The sequence below is a fragment of the Pleurodeles waltl genome, chromosome 4_1, assembly GCF_031143425.1.
Source record: "Pleurodeles waltl isolate 20211129_DDA chromosome 4_1, aPleWal1.hap1.20221129, whole genome shotgun sequence".
NCBI lineage: Eukaryota > Metazoa > Chordata > Amphibia > Caudata > Salamandridae > Pleurodeles > Pleurodeles waltl.
The window spans coordinates 540,163,332-540,188,512 of NC_090442.1; the positions used below are offsets into that span (position 1 = coordinate 540,163,332).

The 25,181-nt window shown below is 43.2% G+C and overlaps 1 protein-coding gene across 1 annotated transcript in view; it reads left to right on the plus strand.

Annotated features, from left to right (window-relative positions):
* The window catches only part of ASZ1 (ankyrin repeat, SAM and basic leucine zipper domain containing 1), a 995,454-nt gene that overhangs the window by 151,873 nt on the left and 818,400 nt on the right, over positions 1–25,181 (plus strand). Inside the window, exon 4 of the mRNA XM_069228909.1 lies at positions 13,165–13,276. Within this exon, the coding sequence (XP_069085010.1) occupies positions 13,165–13,276 (112 nt within the window). The remainder of the gene's footprint in view (positions 1–13,164; positions 13,277–25,181) is intronic.

A 25,181-nucleotide genomic window follows, 5' to 3' on the forward strand; every position in this document is an offset into this window, starting at 1 on the left:
CTTCCATTTTTAAGTGGCAGTATAGCATACTCATTGAACTCTCTAAAATTTATTACTGGTCAATATCGTCCTTCTTTTTGACCAGAAAAATATTGCTTAAGGATCCTTTCAGATGGAAAATGGTTGAGACTATTACTCCTTTACTCTGAAGGGAGGTCACCTCCAGATGTATGATCCGAGTCTTCCTCTGAGAAAGACAGCGGAATGGGTCTTTTCCTTTGCCTTGGATTTCCATAGAACTCTATCTATAACCCTGCCACTGTTTGCAGTGCCCATGTGTTCCTTGTAACCTCCCTCCATTTGGGTAGTAACTGCCCTAGTTTTCAACCCACTTTTGTGTGGGAAGGAAGGATGATCCTTACCTGAAGTTTCTCCTGTGGCATTTGTTGTACCGCAGACTTCATCTGCCCTGACCTCTGGTTGGAAGGAACATAAAAGAGAAGCGCAAGGGTCCAGACGGAAAACTTCCTGTGAAAAATGCCGTTTTGTAAGGCTGTGGGAACTTGTCACCGGAGGGCCTGGGCCCCAGCCCTCCTCAGGCAGAGATACTGTACTATAAATTGGTGAGATCCCACTTAGACAACTTATCACAATTGTTGATGATAATCGGACTAAGAAAGGGAAAATCCTTGCATCGCGTCCCGATGTCCGATTATCATCAACAATTGATACTTGTATCAGAGGATTTTCCTACCTTATACGATTTGCCTTGAGAAAGCCCTGGCGTACTTGCAATAAGGGGCGAAACACGTGTTGGCTGACACTTCGATGAACATTGGCTGAATTAATATGTGTTAAAGAAGAAACTGTTATTCTCGAATTCACTCTAAATTCCTATATTTCACAATAAACAATGTGTTGAATTTGACTCATGACACTGTCTAAGTGGGATCTCACCAATTTATAGTACAGTATCTGGTTGGAAGGAAGCCTTCACACTTTCTTTGGCCTTGCCATTAGAATGGTGTTCCACTTTGACATACCTCTACCACCCTTCTCTGTCAAATCCTTTTGGCCAAAGACTCTTCAAGCTAAAATAATCTTTGAATAGGCCAGCATCCACTACTGATCCGGCCTTGGTGGTAGCTAACTCTCCCAGTATAAGGTCTATTTTTATCAATAAAGATAGTTGTCTCTTTGTGGATAGTGAAGTTCACATTTCCTAGAAAGCATGTCACTCTTTGCTCCCAACCCAACAGTATGGTAAGATTTGCAGTCTCTTTGGCCATTTCCAAAATCTTTGTCAGAGGCCCCACAATAAGCAGGAGTTTATCCTGGCATGCTCGCCAGAGAGCGATCAATCCTCTTTTTGTGGTCCTTAATAAATTTGAGATAAACATGGCCATTTTCCTCCCTGTCTCACGTCAGTGGCACTTTTCCATCTAGGGGTGCACTAGGACATTCAGCCTAAAGGCGACCGCTCACGTCCTTATATAGTGGTTTTCTTATTTTTGTGTACACGTATTGGAGCACCTTCACCTCCTGTACCTGTTCTGCTAAACTCAGGTGATAAATATCCTCTGGGTCTAGCAAGCCATGTCTACTTGGACAGGGTCATTCACCCTAGTAGTCATTTGATCAGGGTTTCCAGACGTTTTCCTGTCATTAAGTTCTCTCGGTTGTGGGAGCCATTCATCCTTTCTGGGGGTTTAGTCCTCTGGCAAGGTATTGCCTGGTCCTACCTGGCTGCCTCCCCCAGTCTCCTCATCCCCCAGCAAGGCTTCCAGACCCCTCACCTCTGTGCAGCTCGTCGTGAGGCCCACCAGCATCCAGCCTGCCAATGGTTCTGCTCTTTTCACCTTGGACTCCTTTTTGACACTTTCCACCTTTGGACTCTCCACCTTTTCCTTCTTTGCAAATTTTTTTTTTTTTTTTTTTACATTTTGCATCTTTGAGCTTTTTCTCACTGTCTCCAGTCCTCACTCAATCCCTCAGTTTTACTTTGACCTTTCTTTTTCCTATCTTTGCTGCTTTTTCATTTTCTTTTTGCTCCTCTTTTATCACTCTCTACAGTTCTCACTTATGCTCTCTCTCAAAACTGGTTCTCATTTGCCATTTTTTTTCTTCTTTTATATTTTAGAGACTTTTGCCTTGATTTCCCTCATTCAGTCTGCCCACTTTTTCCACCTTTACTCTCCCTGAGAATCAGCCTCTCTTGCTCTTTATGCTTCTTTACCTTCCCCATATTCTTTTTCCTCTGCCTTTTTTTTTTACCATGCGCCATGCTCTCACCTGCTTCTCCTGCCTGCTGCCCCACCCAGCCACTGCCCCCAGGATTTATACCCAGAACTGTTTAAGAGTGGCTGCAGAGTACCTAGGTGTGGCAAAGGCAAGCTTCTCCGCATATATCCATGCCCACACCCCTCGCCAGGACCCTGATCCTCCATCCGCCCAGCCTAAGACAATATTCTGCCACAGCCCTCCACTTCCTGAACACAGACGCCTCTCCCCGTGCTGATACCTGCCTGCTCCTCCCAGCACTAAACGGGCATACTCCACCATCTGTTGCTTCTCCTGTGCCCCTGAGCACACTCCTCCCCTCTGCCTTCTCCACAGTGTCACAGCCACATCTCATGAACCACTCCACACACTCTCCTGAACACTTGCTCACGCACCAAACAGTACACTGAAATCTGGGACCTTGCACAACCTCTAACCACATCTACTCTTTCTCCCTGAAGCCTAGATCAAACCCACATCAGCCCTGGACAACGTAACAGCCATCACTCCAGACTATAAGACCAAAAGTCAGGATAAGCAGAACCAGCAAGCCTGGAGAATAGCAATAGTCTATAAGGAACATATCTTATGCTCTCTTTATCTCAGGCAACTCCTACGACCAGCTGGAACACCTAACTCAGCCCCTCCAACAATGCCATCCCAGGAGGTGCCCTGCTCTATATGCCACCTGAACCAAGAGCTGACTTTCCAACACCATTGCACACATCATTGCCTCACTTGTAGCTCAGCTCTTTCATCATCCTCGACAACCTTAACTAATGCCTGGAGGACAACACCGACTTCATCACCAACCCTGTGGAAAACCTGGACACACTTGGACTCACCCAACAAGTGATGGACTCCACCCATCCGGCACGTCATCTCATAGACCCTATTTTCGTCTGCTTCCTCAGCATCACAGTAGACAACCCCACCCCACTCACCAAGACCGACCACTCCGTTATCAGCTTCAGCCTGCACCTCAACCAGCATCAAAGAACCGTACCAACTGAAACCACCTGGTGGAACTGTGACTCAATCTCCTAGGAAACCAGGACCACAGAACTACTAAACCACCGCCGATGCACCAAGTCGCCCTAATCTGATCCGTGGACATCTTCAACAATGGGATCACCTCCTGTGTGGGCATGCTAGTACCACTCAAAACCATGACCGCCTCATGAAACAGACCTCAAGCACTGAAGAACTATGGCTCACTAAGCAACACCGCATGCAGCTGGAGCGCCATTGGAGACACCCACCCCATCAACAGTGACAGACCTGCAAATCTGCCATTAAACAGTCAAACCACCACCACCACTAGGAACTTAGAACCACCAAGCAATCGGCCTTGACCGAACTGATTTGTAACATCACTTATAATTCAAAGGAAATCTTCTCCTTAGTGAAGGGATTCACCTCTCCCACGGACAGTGCCACAACCATCACCCCCCACCCAGAACCTGTGCTCCGAGCTTCCTCTTTACTTCTTCAACAAGATAAGTGCTTTACATCTTAGCACCTTACTGGATCCCTCCACTTGGCGCCCCTTCATCACAACAATGTGAACACACCAGAAATCACCCAGACTTGTTGGCCAACCACCACTTGCATGAAAACTGCTGTCACTATGCTCTCCATCCACCGAGGAGTTCCTTCAGATCCTTGCCTGCACTTTACTTTCTTCAAAGGACTTGAGCCCTTCAGCACTGTCCTCACCTTGATCCTCCGCAAATCCCTCACTACAGCTACCTTCCTGGATTAATGGGAACATGTCACCATCCTGTGCTACTGAATAAACCTACAACACATCCAGCCACATGAGCATACTACAGACCTATCTCCCTGCTACCCTGCCCAGTGAAAGTCATGGAGAAACTAGTCATCAATCACTAGCAGACCATCTCTACAACAACCACCTTCTGGACCCATTCCAATCAGGATTCAGTCTTACCTACAGCACCCAGATAGCACTGAAGCTCAGCTCAGTGAAGACTAAATTGGTACTATTTGAAAGAGAGACTGCACTCTTTTATTTTTTTCCTGGTGGCCATCCAAACTGGAACTAACACCCACCCTGTCCATCCAAGCCAGGAACCTTGGGATCATGATCAACAACTGAAATATCAATGTCCAGCCAGGTCTACTTGATTGCCTCCCCCGCCTCCACACACTTAAGATCCTAAGAAAAAATTTCAGATGGTTTTCTCTCAATACTCGTCAAACAATCGCCCAAACCCTAATTACCAGCTAGACAATGGCAGCATACTCCACGTCAAAATCTCTGCCTACCTCACTAAGAGACCACAGACCATTCAGAAGCAGTGATGAGGCTCACATTAAACATCCCACCCCGTACCCACACATCCACTCACCTCAAAGACCTTCACTGACTACCCGTCCACAAGTTTGCACTGTTCAGACTACTCACACGCACACCTACAAAGCTATGTGCAACCTGGTTCCTGCTTACCTGAACAGCCACATCAGCTTTCACTCCCCCACCAGACACCATTGATCCACTAGCCGCCTTCTACCCTCTGTGTCTCGCATCCGAAGAGACAGAGTGGTGGCCATGCTTTCTTGTACCTGGCTCTTAAAGCCTGGAACGAACTCACCCTTTACATTAGAGCTGCCAGCTCAGTACTAGAGTTCAAGAAGAAACAGAAAATGTGGCTCATCCAATAAGCCCCTGCTAGGTTAGCCTCCTTCTCTAAATTGCCAAGACACCCTGCTATGTGATATGAGAGCTCTACAAGTAAATATAACATAAATAACTTTTCACCAAGGGACTTTTATTCATTTTTACGAATACCTGCCTAAGTCTCCCAAACATGTCTGAAGGAGGTGTGGTGGCTACCTGTGTTTTTTTTTTTTTTTTTTTTTTGCCTTATCCTTACTAGCAGTCCTTCAAGCTCCTTGAGGTTTTAGGAGCCTATGTGGCTCCCCACCCTGCCTTGTTAGGGGTTTCAAGCTGCGCCTAGCAGCTAGCATCATCATTTGCCTTTAAAGGGGCTCCAAAGCGTTGGAGGCTGCTTTATGTAGTGAAGCATCTATTGTATCCGCTTTCATCTTCCAAAGGAGGGGCTGGTCCCCCCTGTGCCACCTCCGACATAACCTCCCTGCTTGCTCTAGTGATGATGTGTAGGACCAGTTATTGTGTATACTTGCGGAGGGACTTAAATCTTATAATCCCTGCAAATGTGGCCTCTGTCCAGATAACTATGCTCATCAGGTTACCCACCATTGGATATAATTGGCTGGCGTTAACCCTGTCTAGCTGCTCAAACTAGAAAATCTAGTTCCTAACATGTGAGCACTAAATTATTAAACTGGACTTTTCAGTATGCCAGATTTGGGAGCTTAGCTTCAGGTGTGACTTTACCGCAATCTCTGTGGTTTCAGATAGAGATGTACGGTGTTGGACACACTGTACACTCTGAAGGTACACCAATGTAACAGTGTCTTCGAAGGAGATGCACTAGTGGCCTCAGGGGACTCTTTTCCCGATATGCCTGCCCATGTTCAGCTCACTGGAATTCCTCCAGCGCAGAGCGAGAGCAGACTGTCCTCTTCCGCCAGAGTCTCCACTACGGGTACTGCTACTCACTGACAGAGGTATAAATGTAATTAAAAAAATGTTGGCATCTATTTAGCACTTTGGTCTTTAAACCCCACTCTGAAACTCACCAAAGTAATTTAAAATGATGAAACGTATCATTCATACGGTTCAGTGCTAATCAAACCCTCAAAATGGCAGTCTACAATGAAAAGCATTTATCTGGCTGCTGAGCAGCGAAGAAAGAGTATTTGCTTTTTATTCGGGATATTCTTGTGTGTTATATGGGAATCCTGATTGTTGGATATTGCTTACTTTATTATTACAAGGACTTACGGGACGTATGATCTTTGTTAGAAATGGGGTTTCTGGTTTGCTAGGGTATGCACCTAAGCCAGGCAGAACCCACCCACTCTGATCAAGGTGAGGGAGTTACATACCCAATATAACCCCTGCTCCCCCCAATGGTAGCTTGGCACGAACAGTCAGGCATATCCCAGAGGCAATGTGTAAAGCATTTGCACAACACACACAACACACGTGACACACTATATCCACCACAAAGGAAACACAACACCAAGTTACATAAAAATAAACTGTATTGTACACAAAATTATTAGATCAAACACAGCATGTCAGTAATACCCTGCTACCCAAGCAGTTGTCAGAACATTACAAAGTACCAGAAAGTACTGTTACTCTGCAAAAAAACAGCAGTAGTCAAATATAACACATAGGTCACTCATTATTCTGCAACATAAACAGTAGTTAGGAAAACATTACTACAATACTGCACTTGTCATAACATCATCATAAATGCCCATACCAGGAACATTAGCACCCACATGGCAAGTCATAAAAACATATTTGCATAAATGCCCATAACAGGAACATTAGCACCCACATGGCAAGTCATAAAAACATATTTGCATAAATGCATGGCTTATAATAAACATGCCACTAAGCATGCACATAGCAGGAACATTAGCGGACCATCAGATATTATATGGTGCATCTCAAACCCCATTATCATTATTGCCCATAACACCATCAAGGTTAGGAATGTTAAAGTGGCAGCCCTCTAGCGCAAATGTCACACAAGGTTAAGGCAAGGGGGCCCCCAGTTGTCCTCACACGCCAAAATGGGGGCCGCCTGATAGAGTGACAGAAGGGAGCGGCCCCAACCACCTGTTCTTTTATGCGGGCTCTTCTTAGGGCAATGCCCAATACAGGCACCAATTATCCCTGGGGGCCCCAGGGCCACGACCGGCCCTCATGGTGGGCCAGTGTACCCAAAGGAAGACAACAGGCTTAGATTGGAGCTTCACATTCCTCTGGCAGCGACCGGGGAGCATGGGCACAGCGTGCTTCCGACGCGCTCTCACACAAGGAATGCCCGGGTCGTGGTAGTGATTCTCCCCGGCGACGGTGCTCTTAAGGCACTACAATAAATACATCGAGGCAAATATGTAAAGCACTACTCCGGGCTTCAGCCACCAAAAGAAGAGGCGCTCTAAAGGTACCAGGGGGCTAAAATATGGTGCTCTTGAGGCGCAGCTGTAAATCCAGCGCTGTCCTCACGCTGGCAGATAAATGGGGTAGAGGTCAGGGGCGCACCACCCAGCCTCTGGGGACATAAAAGAAAGCACAGGGCAGCAGGACCCAGCTACAGGCCAGCTCAAGGAGGATGCAGTCAGTGGCAGGTCCTCCTAGTGACCCAGCAGGTCAAAGGTCAGCACAGCAGCAGCAGTCCAAGGCAGTTCCTGGTGAGTCCCTCCAACAGCATTCTGTGTCCAGTTACAAGCATGTTTCTTGTGTCAAGTGTGTCTCTCTTTCATGGGGAAAACCCCTGTACTTGTTCTCAGTTTTGCACAAGGTTTAACAATGAAGGGGAGAGTAGGTTCCAACCAGTTACAACTTGGTCCAGGAGTGTCCCCTCTCTCCTCCAGCACAGGCTCCAGACATCAGTTGGGGGTGAACAAGCCCTTTGTGTGAGGCCAGGGCACAGACTTTACAGATGCGAGTGTGCCCGTCTCCCCTTCTCTCAGCCCAGGAGGGACCATTCAATATGTAGATGCTCCTCTGTGACACCTCCACCCTTCCTGTTTACAGGCTGTCTGAAAAGTATGCACAAAGACCAACTGTCACTCTGCCTAGCCGTGGATTGGAGTCAAGCTGCAAAACACCAGTAATAAGCACAGAGAAATGCTCACTTTCTAGAAGTGGCATTTCTGTAATGATGATAAAAAAAATCCGCCTCACCAGTAATCACCATTTCTTACTACCATTAACCATACCAAACCTGCCTAGGCCACCCCTCATAAGCAGTGAGAAACTAAATAGGCTGTTTGTCACTACCAGAGCAGGCCACGCAACCGGGCACGTGTCCCGCCTTCTACATACATAGCACCCCGCACGTAGGGCTAGCTAGGGCCCACCTTAGGGGTGACTTACATGTAGTAAAAAGGGAGTTCTGGGCCTGGCAAGTAAATTTAGATGCTGGGTCCCTGTGTCAGAAAACTGTGCAGGTTTGAAAGACTACTTCTGTGGGTGGCGCAAACAGCACTGCAGGCCCACTAGTAGCATTTAATTTACAGGCCCCTGGGTATAGGGATACCACGGTACAAGGGACTTACAGGTAAATTAAATATGCCAATTAGGTGTAAGCCAATCATACCAACTTTAGATGGTCTATCTCCGCTAGCTCGTCGGGATCAGTGGCTTGCTGGACATGGTGATCTTAGTTCTCCCAGGTGGGCATTCTTATGCGCACAGTACGGCCTAACATTATTGTCGCCGGCAATTTGTTTGTGGTGCTGTGTTGTGTGGTTTGGTAAGCCCTCAGCACTTCATTCAGTGCTGCCCGGGAATCCATTCTGGCCAGTTCAGCTTGTTTTATGGTCTTCTTCAGAGTGGCCATGAACCTTTCCACCATCCCATTGGCTTGGGGCCACAGGGAGAGTGATCGTTCGATGTCTGAAGTTGAGGTCTCTGGCAAATTTGGCAAACTCGACTGTTGAATGGAAACCTGATGTTCTTCTTGACTATTTCCGGGATTTCCCATGCCGCAAAGACTTCATCCAGCGCTGGTATGGTGGTGGCTGCCCTGGTAGACGATACTTAGTGTACGATTGGGAATCGGGAATATTCATCCGTTATAAAGAGGATGTATTTGCCGGACTCTAGGAGCTAGAGAAGTCTGCTACCACTCGTTGCCAGATTTTGTCTGGTAGTTCGGACATATTTAACGGCGCAGGAGGTTCTTCCCAGCAGACCAGTTGGCATTGTGGACAGTCCTTTAGTGTAGCTTTGACCATCACTTCCAGGGAAGGGAACCAGACACGCTCCAGCAGAGCTTTTTTAGTGACTACTATGCCTCGATGTCCCTCATGGTCTAGGTTGACCACCCCTTGATGTAGATTCTTCGGAATGACAATTCTCTGTAGACCATCCTCTGCAATGGATAGTTCGTTCTTTACATGTCGAAAGGATGTTAGCTCCTTGAGGTGGTTGGGTTTGGATTCTTCCATGTGGCCCCACCAGTTAGTGCCTATGAGTCGTGTTACATTGTGTAATGTGACATCAGCTGCAGTGGCCTCAACAATGGCTTTAAGGGGGACTGCTGGTGGTCTTGCTTGAGCAATGACAAGGTGAATGTACTCCTCTGCTATCGATGGTCTTGTGTAGAGGATGCTCTGGGGTGCCGTGACATGTAGTCGGCTGGGTTTTCTGCTTTTCCGGGTTTATGTATGATGGTGTATGTGTATTCTTGCAGTCAAATTCCCCATCGCTCAATCCTGGGAGGCATCTTGGCTTGGGAATTTCCAAATATGGTTATCAACGCCTGATGGTCCGTGATGTGTGTGAAGTGTTTCCCGTATATGAATATGTGAAAGTGCTTACAGGCCCAGATAACAGCCAGACTTTCTGGCTGCGAGTATGCTCTCGGTCAGTCAGGCTGCGTCTTGCACATGCTACTGTGTGTCTTTGATCGCCATCTTTGTCATACTGACCTAAGATAGCCTTAAGTCCCACCAGACTGGCGCGTATAGTGATCTCAGTCTTCTTATGAGGATTAAAGTGTGCCAGATTGCTGGCTGCCTCAACAGTGTCCTTGATTATGTTGAATGCTTGATCACATCTCGGAGACCACTGGAAAGGTTGACCTCTCTTGGTCAGCTCCTGGAGGGGGTAGCTGATGGTAGCGTAGTCCTTCATGTATCGGGCACAGTAACTGCCCATTCCCAGAAATGACCGAACACCCCCAGTGTCCTGGGAGTGAGGGGTGTCAATGAGGGCCTTGACTTTCTAGGGCTCTGGCCTTATCCCGTCACCTGGGAATGTATGTCCATAGAACTTCAGAATGTACCTGTGAAATTCACACGTGTCCTTATTGAGGGTTAGGTTGGCATCCAGAAGAGCTGGACATGCCTGATCCAGGTCTTTGTCATGTTCTTTGACCGTGGCTCCAAAAATAAGGATGTCGTTGCTATAGTTAAAGGCATTGGGAATGTGTCATATTACTCTCCTGATCGCTTCTTGAAATATCTCTGCTGCCAATAAGATGCCAAAGCCGAGCCATTTGTACCAAAATAGCCCTTGATGTGTTGAAAACATGGTGATGTAACTTGAACTTTCACAGAGTTGGAGCTGGTGGTAGCCCTTGTTTAGATCCAGCTTGGAGAATACCTTTGCCCCATTGAGTAGTGTGATCATGTCGCTGATGTGGGGTCCTAGATGTCTTTCCCGTTCAATGGCGGTGTTTGGAGCTCTTATGTCCACACATAGATGCACTTTGCTGCCGGATTCTCGTTTGGCCACCACCAGGGACACCAACGGGGTGGGTCCCGTGGTTCTCTCTATGATGTCAGCCCTGAGGAGGACTCTTAGTTCGTCTTCGACCACCTGTTGAAGGTGAAAGGGTACCTTTCTGTGAGGCTTAGCCACTCGTGTTATTTGTTTATTTATGTGCAGGAGGACTTGGAAGTAAGCCAGCTTCCCTAGTCCCATGAATAGCTTTGGAAACCTGCGTACAATGTCCTCCACTATATATAGTATCTCCACCAGCCTCAATCATTCGGAAGTGGGCAAGCTGAGGAGGCAGTCTGCTTCAGGCCCTTCGATCACGTGAATCTGTGCTTCTATGGTCCTGGCTTTGTAAGTTAGGGATGATTGAAACTGCCCTAGACATGGCAGAGGGTCTTGGGACATCCATGTGTAGACTTGCACGGCCGCTTTCTGTAGTTTGGGCTTCGGGTTCATCCTGTTGTGCTCTGTGATACTGATATAGTTGAGGGATGCACCACTATCTAACACAAATGTGGTAGAGTGTGTTCTCATTCGGAGATGCAGCCTTGGGTATTTCTTTAGTCTGTCTTGGTCGGCGGCCATGCAAATGTACTCCTCATTGTCTTGTGAGATTGGTGTGAGAGAACATGACTCCTGGGAGTCTCTATTTTTGTGTGTCATGCGAGTGGCGGCTTGAGCTGGCGGAGCAGTCTGGTCGGTCATGTACAGCCTTCGCATGATGATGCAACCTGGGCTTCCCGGATTTCTGCTGTATGCTCTTATGTGAGGTGTGGCACACCTTTTCAAAGTGTTGTCTTTCCTGCAGCTGTGACACTGTTGACCCAATGCTGGGCACGGATCAGTGTGCAGGAGGGCTTGGCCGCAGCAATAGCATTTTAGCTGGGACTCCTTTTGGCCCAGTTTGTCGGGGCTGTGACGATGTCCTGTTCGTCGGGAATAGTTTTTGGATTTCGGCATCCTCCGGTGTTCCGGTGACTGACATTTCTTCTGACTAGTTTGAAGCCTGAATGCCTGTTCTTGTTTCTCTAGCTTTTCTGCTACCATTTTATTTGCGTGTTCTTCTGCCTGATCGTTGACTCATCATTTCCTCTATTTTGTCCAAGTATCATCCCTTTAAGAGGCATCTGCGCAGGACTCTGAATGGCATTCTTCAATGAACCGCAGGCGAAGAGCGTCTTCAGTTGTGAACGCGTCAAAAGCTCAGAATCGGGCTAGGCATTTGTCGCGTGATGAACTCCCCCATGGATTCATCCCTATCCTGGGATGCTTGGTTGAAACAGTAGCATATATAGTCGATGTTCTTTTTGTGAAGAAACTTCCTGTTAAGTGCCTTGCTAACCCCTTGATATGATGATGCAATGTCTGGCAGTTCCTAGATGATTGTTCTGCCCAACCACAGGGTCAGTGACTTGTGGCCCTTTCATGAAGTCTTTGAAATCTTCCAGCCAGTTCTGCCAGCGGAAGCCAATGCCCCCTCCACCACAGATTGTTATATTTTCATCCTGGCAATTAAACCGTATTGGCCTGTGGAATCTTTTTATAGTATGATGCACCACCGTTCAGTACAAATGGAAATAACACAACGTTGCTAAACACTTTAAAACTTGCATATTATATGAAAGAGTGTTTCTAGGCACTGTGTGCATCTTATTTGTATTTCTTTATCTTTGGGTAGGAGTGATCTGCGGGTGGTTATTTCTGTGTATCTTTCTTTGCAGATGACCCAGACATTCAATGTCTGTGCGTGACTCATGGGGTCGGTCATGTGAATCTGCACTTTAGAGCATGGGGTGAATGTGTGAATAATTTCCAGGTGTTAGAGTTTTTTGTATTTTTATCTTTGAGTGTGAGTTACCTTTGAGGATGTAAAATGTGTCAGTTTCTTTTTCGTTGAATTTTGTTTTCCAGCAGTTTTAGTGATGTGCATGGGAGTGGTCAGAATAGTTTGGAGAAAGCATAAGCAATGGTTAGGGTATTGATCAAAATATTCCTCACCCATCACTTTTAGGTTTTGCATACAAACGGATTTAGCTGTTTAATGACAACATACCTCTTGTATCTTTTTTTTGATGTAGGGTGAGCTTTGCGTCAAACCATTTCTCATGGCTTGGTGGTTTTCTTTGTTTAACTCAAGATTAATTCAAGCACTTCGACCAGTCACTTTTCCTTTTTTTTCAATATGCATCTGCTACAGACCTGCGTTAACCTTTTGGGGAAAGCGGTCTTTGTGCCTTTTATTTGATTCAGCAAACGTAAAGGTCACCCACAATAAACTTTCGTGTATGATTTATGTTGGGTTTTCTGTGCGTTTGTGTCTGTGCTTGTGTGTATGGTTTTTAGCAGCTTTCCTATTCCTCTATGGGTGGGTATCTGTACGCTCTACCTTGCATGTTTTACAATTGAAGAGTTGCTTTGCTAGAAGCTGTATACGCTTAGCCAGTTTTAATGTGTCCATAACTGTTCCTTCAACCTCTCATAGTAATAATGTAATTATCATGTATCAACTAGCAATGCATTTTCTGTAATTAAGGTTGTTATAATTTGTGATTTTATTTTCCATTTTCTTCTCATTTTAGAAAAATTTACCATACTTATGGCAGCTTGTACAGCTCGTTCTTCAGAAGAAAGCATTTTGAAATGTGTAGAGTTGCTTCTTTCCAGAAATGCAAACCCAAATGCTGCTTGCAGGTAACTTCTTGGAATTGTGTGTTGGAGACGTGATGATGCTTTTAATGTTTGGTTTGAATGTCAATTGGACCTTTTTTCAGGTTTAAGTAATCAGTTTTGTTCCCATTCACCTATAGTTCACATTTTCATATGCTACAAAAAATATTGTTTTATATGAACCAGGACATGTGCTCTTGCTTAATTTCCAATGTCCATTGGCTCCCAAAGCTCAGTGTTTCTCTCCCCACTCCCACCCTCAGTGTTGTTTACTCCCCACACCCAGCACCCTCTGTTTTGTTTCCCTCAACTGCTTCCTTTGTGATGCTTCCCCCAGATGTGTCCTTTATGATGCTCCCACTCCCGTGCCCTCCTTGGTTTTCCCCCACCCGAACTTTTTAAAAAAAAAAAAGCTTTTGTGCTACCTACGTAACCTAATGCAGTATATTAAAAAAAAATACTAGTGCCATTTTATAGGTGAGTGCTTACAAAATTACGCAGTTGCCATATCATAGCATCTTTTTTTTTCCTTTAGCCATGCTACACAGCATTAGGGATTCTGTATAGCATGGCCTAAAACCTTTGGCAAAGACATTATCTCTCAAATGTGAGACCTGTTGGCTTTGCCAGTATTTGTTGTTTTTCTACATATACCCTAATCCCAACTGGATTATAGGGTGCATGAAGGCATGTGGAGACAGGTAACGCTGTAACATCCAGTTTATTAATGTGAAAAGGGAGCCAATACCAAGTGACAGCTACTCCAATGACACCCAGCTCCAACTGGCAGCCAGCAGAACTCAGTGGCCTCAGAGATCCAGCCGAAAACGTGGGACGGGACTCAAGGTAAGCTTTAATTAATAACATTCCAAAGAGACAAATAGCATCAGAAAAAGAACAAACGAACATGAGACCTTTCCATTGGTAAGTATGTATATTGGTATGGTACATTCTTTTCCCCCGTACAAAAATAAAAACAATATAAAATCAAAACAAAAGTGAATTGTTAAACTACATAACAAAGGTGCGGGAAAAATGTTAATGCATGTAAAAATCCTTATCTGATCTGTAGATTGGTTTTGCATGTGGGCCTGGAAATTGCAACATCAGGTCCGCAGTCTTTCAGTTCTGCATTGTCAGACTGTTGCTACAACATCCCTTAGCAGGGTTCAGTGTTAACTGCAGATCTCACGTCTGAAGCAGTAGAAAACTCTGCCACAGAAGGACTGTCATTACTGCCAGACATGTCAATCCACCAAAAACCCTCAACCAGAGCATGAGCCTTCTGACCCTCCAGTAAGTCTAGAATTTAAAAAAAAAATAGCTTGTTCAGTGGACAGTTTCACCAAGTGTCACCTGCTCTACCAGCCGTTTCCATCAATCAAGACTGCTCTTTAGGAAACTTTGACAATTTATTTGGGTAACATAAATTGGGATTCTCCTTTCTTGGTCTTGTAAGGTTTCCTAATAAGTACCCAATCACCACTATTCTATGAGAACTCTAACATTAGGCCTTTTGTTGAAACACTCTTTTGAATGATTCTGCTGAGACTGAACATTGTTTGATTAGTTCAGTCTCCCAAGTGCCCAAGGCAACATTGTGTTTCAATCAATCAGGACACAAAGAAGAACTGGGATTTCTGTCTCTCAATAGTTTGAAGGGAGAAATTCCTGTAGTACTATGGGATGTTGTTAGGTAAGCCCAAACCTTTTGCCTCAGGAACACTTCAACATCAATGCCAGTTGTCCGAGCAGTCTGTATACACTCCTTTAAAAACCTGTTCATTCTTTCTAGAAGGCCATTAGAGGTTGAACAGCACAAAGGCACTTGAAAATGGGTGATGTGGTGCAATGCAATGAATTTAAGTGAAATGTGTTCCATTGTCAGGGACCCGGATCAAGGGGGGCCCATCCGTATGAAAAAATATTTTTAGAAATCTTACTACTGTTATTGTTTTAGGATTCGCTACTAACTTAAAGTACACCCATTTCGAGAAGTTATCCACTAGTATTAACAAGAATATTTTGTCAGCAGGCAAAGTTTCAAAAGGTCTCACAAAATCTAGGGCAACTTTGTCCCAAGGATTTACAGGTAAAGGAACAACATGTGAGGGTGACTCTGCGGTCTTCCAATGCTTGTCTGAATAGACATGTTACAGGAATTGACCCACTTAATTATTTGGCTATCCATTGAGAGCCACTAGTAATACTGTTTCAGATTATCACATGTACCACTGATGCCTAAATGATCTTTATGTGCTAAACTGATTAGTTTAGCCCTAATGGCAGATGGAGGAATGCAGGGCTAAATACCAACATACAAGTTCCTCATTTGATCGCATTTTTCAAATCTTGATCCTAGTCAAGGGCTTGTGGGCACTCTGGTTTAGAAATCACCCCTTTGTCCTCTAACAAATCATCCAGTGATGCCACCACACAATCCAGACCTTCTTTTTGATCAGACAACCCATCAGATTACAAGGGCATTCTGGACAAGCAGTGAGCTCTACTATTTTTACTTCCTAGGATGTATGTGATAGTAATAGAAAATTCCTGGAGAAGTGCAAAAGCCTAATCAACCTAGCTGATGCTTTGCCAGAGCAATTCCATTCAGTAGATGAATAAGAGGCTTATAGTCTGTATACATCTCAAAATGAGTACCTCAGAAAAGATTCTAAACGTCTCCACTGCCCAGCAGCATGTAACCGCTATGCGCTCTATGGTGCTATAATTGGTCTCAGGCTGTCTTTGGCTACAAGATGAAATGACCACAGTTCCTTTTTTTTTACCTTCCACCCACTGTGATAGGACTGCACCCAGATCAGTGTGACTGATATCCTCATTCACAAAATATCTATTGTCTGAATCAAATAAAGCCAGTGTGAGAGCAGAAGTGATTAAGATCAGCAGCTTTGTTCCATGTGAATGTAACACCTTTCTTTAATAAACATCATAACGGTTGGATAATAAAGGCATACCTCTCTGTGAACAGGGAATAATACTCGCTGAGCCTTAAGAAGCACCACAGAGTCTCCTCGTCTTTGGGAGAAACCTTATCCTGAATGACCTCAACAATCTAGTTCTTGTACAACAAATTTGTTTTTCATTCCTCATTGTAATACTAACATTTTTGAAATTTTAAGAACCCTTTCTAATATTACATTGTGCATCTGAACGTTTTCCTCAAAGATCAGAATGTCATCCTGGAAAGCTTGTACGCCCGTAACACCTTCCAGGATAGCATCCATGACCCTTTGAAGCGCACTGGCTTTAGAGGCTCGTCTGAAATGAAGACAGGAATGTAAATGTAGCAAAAGGTGTAATGAGGTGGTTAAATCCTGAGTCCCCTATGGTAAAGGGATCCGGTGATAGGCTGACCTACATTAGGTGTTAAAAGGGATTTGGCCTGCCTCAAATTGGCTAGTAATTCCTGCACCTTGGGAAGGGAGTGGCAGTCCACAACTATGTTTTTGTTCTGAGTGTGAAGGTCCACTTACAAACGGATTTCCCCAGATTTTTTCCGAACTACCACGATGGGACTCACCCATTCTGCCGAATCAGTGGACATAATGACCCCTTCATATACCAATTTTTGTGGCATTTATTTAAGATCATCACGATCACTCAAAGGAACCAGTCTGACTTTGTGGACAACAAGCAGTGCATTGGACTTCAATTTTATTTTATGCTCAAAATCTTGAATTTAACTAACAGTGTCACAAAAACATCCGTATACGTCTGTAAAACATCTGTGACTGTTTCCACTGGAACATCGTTAGTAGTAGTGGGTAAAGAATCAGTAGCCTCCAACAACAGGGTATTTACAACAGAGTGACGTCATCAGGTAACTATTTGAGCCCCAACTTGGCTAAGAAAGAGTCAGTTGCTACTACTGGTGTTGCAGAACCAGGATTTAACATAAGGCCTACCATTGCTAAGTATCACCAACTCAATATATTTCTGCCTTTCAGAGCAAGGTACACATTGGTAACTGTTGTTCTTCCAAGATAGGTGACAGATTCAAGGAAGTAGCCAACAAAATCGAAGTCCTGTTCCCAAAGGCTTTAGGGTGCATGTCAGGTTCTTGAAGTGGCATGTTCTTACTGCAGTACTGATAAAAGCAAACATTAGATAAGATTGTAATGGGGGCTTCTGAATCGGCCATCATGTTAAGATTGTTTTCACCAGTTTTGGCTTCACAGCAAGAGCCTTTAACATTACACCTTACACTGTTCACATCGGGGTCATCTGAAAAAGCATTGGTGCGCACTGAAAGTAGTACTTTAGACAAATCAAACTTGCATCCAACCATTCCCACATCCTCACTATTGACTTTAATAGATATTTTGCTACCCTTGCAAACTGATTGAAAGTGCCCCACTTTTTTACACGTGTTACACAGTTTATCCGTAGCCGGGCAATTTACACTATTCCCTAAATAAGATTTTGAACTACATCAGTAACACATTTTTTTGGGCACGTTTTTATCAGATTTACTTTTCATGTATACAACATTTATAGGTTGTTCCTAAGAGCATGAATAAACATTGCCGTGTGAATTGTTCAAAACTTCCATGACCATGAGTTTGCTTGAAATCTTGGAACGTTCTGTGGCCTTGGCAACATCGACCACTTCAAGCAGAGTGGGTGCTCTACAACTAAGCAGCCATTCTTGGATTTATTTATTTTTTACCCACAGGCAAAGACAAATTGGTCTGATGTGTCTAGTGAATCACCAAAGCTGCACAAAGAGGCCAGACATCTGAGATCGGAAATAAATTCTTTAGTACAATCTTCAGGTGATTGTATCCTTCTGACGATATTAAATCTCTCAAGAAGTACACTAGGTTGTTCAGAGAACTTAAGCAGGCGTGAAACTGCTTCCACATAGACATCCCAACCTTCACCATCACCTCCTGGTGCTGAGGCAACTGGTAAGTTCTCAAATACCTGTTGCCGTTCTTGCCCCAAATGACTGAATAATAACACTGCTTTCCCTTCGGGTTTAAAATTAGCTGCATTAATAGCAAATGAGTAATTTTGTAAAAATACAGGACCATTGTTTCAGGAAGTAGGTGACTTACCTAGATTCTGTAAGAATGGTATAATTTGTACAGGATATTGCTGAGTAACCATAGTGAAAAATGATACCAAAAAGATTTCTTACCACCAAACGCTATAATTAGGAAAATCAAACATGAATAAAAAAGACTGGGACCCAGTGAAATAGTAATGTCTATCAAATGTTGACTCAGAGGTAAAAAAGAAGAAGAGGTTGAGTTCAAACCCTGAGGTGTGATTCCTTATGATCAGTGCGTCACATGAAATTTCATTTGAGAAATTTCAAACCTGGTGAATAGCGTGAGATAGTAATTGCAAACTAAAACACAAATCACTCTGATGTAAACATGATAGTTACACCACCCTGATTCAAGATGGCCGCTCTAGTGTTATCCATATCCAAAATGGACGATCCAATACGAATGTTATTGAGAGAGCGTAGCTTATATAATCTATATTAACATGAAATGTTTATGACTTAAGATGTGATGATGCCGCATAGAAACTATAGTAATAGCAATTTTGCTTAAACGTACACTTGAATTGTGACCACGAAGAGTGGCCACCAATGTATACGCAAACTAATAATGATGATCAAAATGTTTGTTACGTTCAAATGAGCTTATACTAACATTTGCGTTATTAAATCTGTATTCAAAATCTCATAGGCCTTAAGTTAGCATGAGCTGCAGCTTAGCTGTTTGGCTCTCATATTAAATGCATTTTTCTATTTTTCAGTGTGCTGACTCACAAGGGGCCATGACCCTGTTTGTTCTTTTTCTTCAAATTTGGAAGATGAATGTAACCATGTTAGATCCGTTCTCAAGCATATTTTCTATGCCCATGGAATAAAGGTTAAACCAAATTGAAACAGTGTAGATTAATGTAATGTGCAAGGTCATTCAAACCGGTGAAGACAATGGAACTGCTGACCAAAAGATGTGCAAAGAATTACAGAAAGATGAAGTCACACCGGACGTGCCACCTCTGAACACGTCAATTATGAAGACCAATCAAAGACTTGTAAACCAATATGGGGTGAAGATTAGGATTTCCTAATGTTTAATTTGATAGGGTAAAGATAGTGGGGTATAGCAAATGTCCAATAGAATTTTGGGGGAATGTACTACGAAAAAGGGATAAAAACCCATGTCACATGGAGGTCACGGAGAGGGCGGGTTAGGGAATGCTATTGATTTTATCCAGAAACTCTGCCACTCTGTTTGATGAATTGAGATTTTATTAAAACCATCCTTGCCCTTAGTTTGTTCTTTTACACTTTACCTTCTTATGAGGGAAGTGCCCTTTTGTCCCGGAGCTGAGTTCTGACTGATGGCGATTTGACTGATGTCTTGAAGACGAAGACTGAACCTGTACGCTGACCTAATCTTTGGAGGGTAATTATGACAATGCATTTGTAATTTGTCTGTTTGCTTTTCCTTTCTAGGTACCAACTGCTTACTTTTGACAGAGACCTTAGCTAGATGTTTTCCAAATTGGTGCTCTAAATTGGTTTGCATGAAGCCCAACATGCTAATGCCAATCAGTGGTTAGGACAGGTGTTCACCAAAACCGACGCAAATAGACAAACGACTGAAACTATGCTTTGTTGAACTGACGCGATAGTGACACTCTGTTAAACTTGATCTATGTTCACGTCGTGTTATGTTCTGATGTTTGTGGTTCTCGCTTTAATGAAATCTTATCAAAGTTGCCATATCGTGACTATGCTATTATGTTTCTTGGTGTTGAGATTAACGCAATTGCTATTAGACTGTAATTAATAGGGAATAAAACTCATAAAATTCTACTAAACTGGTGGTGTTGTTCTACTAAACTGGTGTGGTTATTCATGGCTGCAAGGTCATGGTAGCCTCATTTGAAACCGATTAATGACTTTGACTAAAGTGAAATGCATTGTCGTGATAAATATTGATGACATTGTTGATGTATTGATTGATAGATTGATTAGCTATCTCGTCCTACGGTGTCTCTCAACTGGGTCAAAAGATTAATTGGCCTAAAACGAGCCCTGATGTGAAATAAATTATCATAAAGGGACGCGTTAACATTATTGTAATACCACTCTGATCTAAGATGGTCGTTTTGATGTGGCTGTTGAGGTGATGGCATCCACCAATCAAATGCCTCAACCAAAGACAATTCCTGTCAGCCAAGACCGTGCGTGGTGAGACTGTGACAAGAAGTCTCGAATCACACCAATGGCTTGCGAGGCTGACATCAATTTGGGAAGCAAGTCAAAACACTCCTCTCGAAATCCTGGAGTGATGAGAAGAAACCCATACAGGTGTGCCCGATGCATGATCAGGGCAACAGGACAAACTGCGTAGCTGTGCGGTTCCAAAAGAAATCATATGCTGACAGAAGCCAGAATATGTGAGCTCCCTTGAAATCACGTGCAGACAGGTATTGCTGTGACAACCAGTTTATTAATGTAAAAAGAGAGCCCACATCAAGTGCCAACTGGCAGCCACAGCAATCCAGCGGCCTCAGAGCTCCAGTCAAGAACTGGGAATTTAAGGTAAGCTTTAATAAATAACATTCTACAGAGACAAACAGCATTGGTAAGAGAACAAACGAGTACGAGAACATTCCAGTGGTTGGTATGCAGGTGGATTGGTATGGTGCAGGTGACATTCTTTATTAAAAGGCATACTAAAGTGTTCATCTCTCCTTACTTCCCGCCCCCCACCCTTAGTTCACTCTTCCACAAAGATGAAGAATAATAGTTTTGTTTGTTCTGAACGTTTTGGACATTTAGCACAAATTAAAGTCTGGTGCACCTCCCAATAAGCTTATCATTTCTGACTCTCAAAGAAGCGTTGCATTTTGGATTCTAGTGGCATTTCATTTGTAAGGTGTGTATTTGCCCTCGGATCTTGATGTAACCAGCACCAGATTGTACAGGGATTTGGGTTACACCTTCAGTTTGTAGAGATAAATGAAATGATGGCACCATTGTCATATAACTCAGAGGGTTGTGTTACAGGTCATGTTACTTGATGCTGGATATTACAAAGGTAACTCTGCTACAAAGGACCTATTTGCAGCCTGTGGAAAAATGTAAAGATTAGTGGCTCCAATACCTCTTTTTTTAAATGTTAACAATTCAGCCAGGCCGCTTTCCCACATGTTGCTAAAATGTTTTGACCACCCTAATTACAGGGTTCGCTCCTATTCAAGGATCAGGATTTATTAATACCATGTTATTTGTGAGTTGGTTATTGTCTGACAAATAATAAATGGCACCCTGAAAGGAGAGCGGGTGTCCGATTATTGATAACTAAATTGGCATGCAGTTCCGGAAACCGTAACCGGAATATTCCGTTGTCCAATGGTTACCTTCTACCGGAACATAATGCAGAGACATGTCAGTTATGTCCCTTTATAAGTCAGCCTGCATTGTGCAGAAATGCTAATAAGTTTTGTTACTAAATGAGGAGAATTTGATCTTTTCCGGTGTTTAATTTGAGAGGTAAGGTGTTTTGCTAGTTAAGACTTCCTCACCTCTGGCCACATATATCATCAGTATTACACATGCACAATATTGCAAAAACTCTAAAGCAGTGGTTCTTAAGCTTTCAACTTTTGTGGACAAACAGTTAATGATTACGGGAGAAGCCGGGACACCTCCCGTGCCTCCTCTCTTCCCTCCCCCGCCCCCCAAGTCATTGGAGGAAGTTCAGACCCCGGCCTGAATAATTTTAGTACTGTGAACCGCAAAACAATACACAAAAATGTAGACACAAGCATTCAGGAAATACACAAATTATTAAATATTTTATTTAATTAACAAACGTAAACAAATCATAATTTTAATCAGAATGTTGGAGCTTTTGTAAATTTAATTGAGGCAATCCATTGTCCAGACTATTATGTTCGCTGCACTTGCACTGCTACCACTAATCAGTTGCAGGATACCGACTTAAGTTTAGCCTCCAATTTCAAATTCCTTGCCAGTTACAGAAGATCTTAAAACATTTCAGTTTTACATTATGCTTCTTTATTTATTAACTCTTTCAGTCTGTTAACATTGTTTGATTTTCTGAGTAGGTTTTGTGGATCCCTCATGTGTCACCAGACCGCAGGTTAAGAATTGCTGCTCTAGAGACAACACTAGCTCATGAGAGCGGTAGAGCAGCAAAGCCACTGTTGCCACCAGACACTTGTTCTCAAAGTCCTAGTAACTTCGGGCAGCTAGTTTAACTTGCACGTTACCGTCTGAAAGTAATGGTTCTCAAGATACCACTCTTTTATAAGTTAGATCTATGAAGCAAAAACAAAAGTTCATTTTCCTTTTGCCAAAGTGTTTTTTATCTTGAGGGAAAGGTGAAAAACTCAAAAATATACTGTTATGGTGTTAATGGCCTGTAAATTTTTGGTGTTGAGTATTTGCAGTTGTAGTCCAAATATCGTTTTATTGCCGCATCAAAAACTGCTTTGGAATGCTAAATAACAACGCGTGTTAGCTGATATAAGAAACCCACAGCTCCGTGGTAATTTAGAGGTAGTTATCAAACTACGCATCTCGGATAAATTAGCTTATCTAATGAAATAGATTGTACAATCTTTATGAAAATATTAATACCGCGGGTTCAGGTAATAGTATGGATGGCTCATCCTGTGTCTTATGACCTTGGAAGGTGCCGTGGGTGTTTTAATGGACCGTAGGTAGAGAGAAAATTGCATTAATCATTTACTGGTTCAGTGGTGTGTGATACGATCCAATGTATGTACACTACTCTTTATTAGGAGCTCAATACAAATTATACTTTTTGCGTGTTGTGGCATTATGTAATTGGGCGGTCGATGTTATTAACGTTACTAAACTTAAATACAAAAAAAAAAACGAGTTGACGAGCTGATATTTTCCATATTTTCGGATAATATATTTTTCATGTAATTTGGGTCGCAACGGAACCATCGCCTAACTGTAACAATTGCTAAAAACATTTCTTCCCGCCAATAATGCTGGAGATAACTTGATTTTTGACCAGTAAATACAGAGCTAGCGCTGAGCGGGCTGGCTGTCTTTTGGAATCAACTAGAAGAGGCTGCATTTTTCCCAAATGGTGCTTTTTGATTACTTGAGTAGCAGACTCGGGTAATCCAAGAAGTTATTTTTATCCAGAATGGTAAAGCTGTTTAACAACTCTTATGTCAGTCGGAGTTTCTTGCAGAGTGCCATTCTTTGGTTATGTTTGATAATCACAATGGTCCTTCAACAGTAAACAACGCTTCGAGCATTATTCTGTATGTCTCAATTTAGTACAAATAAGCACAACAGCATTGCCTTCACGTACTACAGGCTATCCCTTTGCTGGCTGACTAGTTTAGAATTGAGCTGCACGAGAATGTTGTGAACACAAATCCTGTTTTAGTCCTCTATACTTTTTAAAATGTTTAGCCCATCACTCGCACAACAAGTGATTATTATGTGTTGACCGTGTAACATTATACTAGCAGCATCACCACTTTCATCAGTCAGTATTTTCCGGCATGACCAAACTTCACTACATCAAAGTCTAACGTGAGGCCGATAAATGTTAGACAAAAGGACCTTTTTAATTCTGTCATGCTTAAACCAATCAACTAGAAATAGTTCAATTGTCATCCATCCACCTGTGAATGCAGTTTAGAAAAGCTTATCATAGTCTGTCCATACTGCATTCACGATGCAAATTGGTCCCTACATGAACAGTATATCCACTTGCCCCATTTTGTGAATGGAGAAAATTATGCCATATTGATAGGATTCTACAGCTTTAAACGTTTCCAATGGGGCTTTCTGTTTTTTTGTAGGAGTGCTGGGAACAGTTTGCTGGTGTCTATTTTAGCGAGATTCAGCTGGAACACCTTTGGTATGACAGCGTTAATACATTCTTTTAGGTCATCTGTTTTCTTACTTCGTTAATGACGAATGAAAGCAGTTTTGCCACATAGATATTCATCCTAAATAAGCTACTCAATATCACAGCCAAGTTTTACTTCCAAATCTGACTACATTGTGAAAAGCACTTTGCAAGGTTAAATTCCTGAATTTTGGAAGAGTATGTTTGCTTACACGTTTGCTCATTTCCGCCATGTTTACTGTTCTTCATCTTCACTGGTTCCACTAATAGTTCCAGACTATGATTGTTGTTTTTCTTTCTCAGTGACCAATAGATTATAAACGTTGTTGACTTACTTTTTCTAGCAGTAGTTGTCTCTACTCCACTTTCCTCCGCATAATGCAAAAAATGATGTGATGCATGTCAGGATTGTCATGGATTAGTGCTAAAACTAACTAGCTAAGCCAAATATAGTCGTTTCAGCTTGACCACTGGACTTTTAAACTGTTTGCATTTAGGGGGCATTAGAATCCTTGAATCACCATTTGCCTATCGTATGGACTCTCGTATCTTTACGAGACTGCTGGATTCGAGGTGGCAGCACCTTGGCTTGTAGGTGACTGAGTAATTTCAATACCAGTTGGCAGCTCTCGGCCCAATCCTTCTGGCTTTCTAGCATCCCCTCTCCAGCACACAGTTAGTAAAGGTGATTTCTGGCAGCCTAGCGCATGGTCTCTGAGATTTTCCCAAACTCTTACACACACACACACACACACACACACACACACACACACACACACACACACACACACACACACACACACACACACGCACACACACACACGCACGCAAGAAAGGAGATGCAGGATAGTTTTCAATATGCTTATTGAAAAGGCTGTAATCTATGATAAAATACATGAGCTGCAATGATTAGGCTAATGAAAAGGACAAAAGCAAGATCGTGAAAACTAGCGATGTTAATATGAACAATCCCAACATTTTGCAATTAACATAAG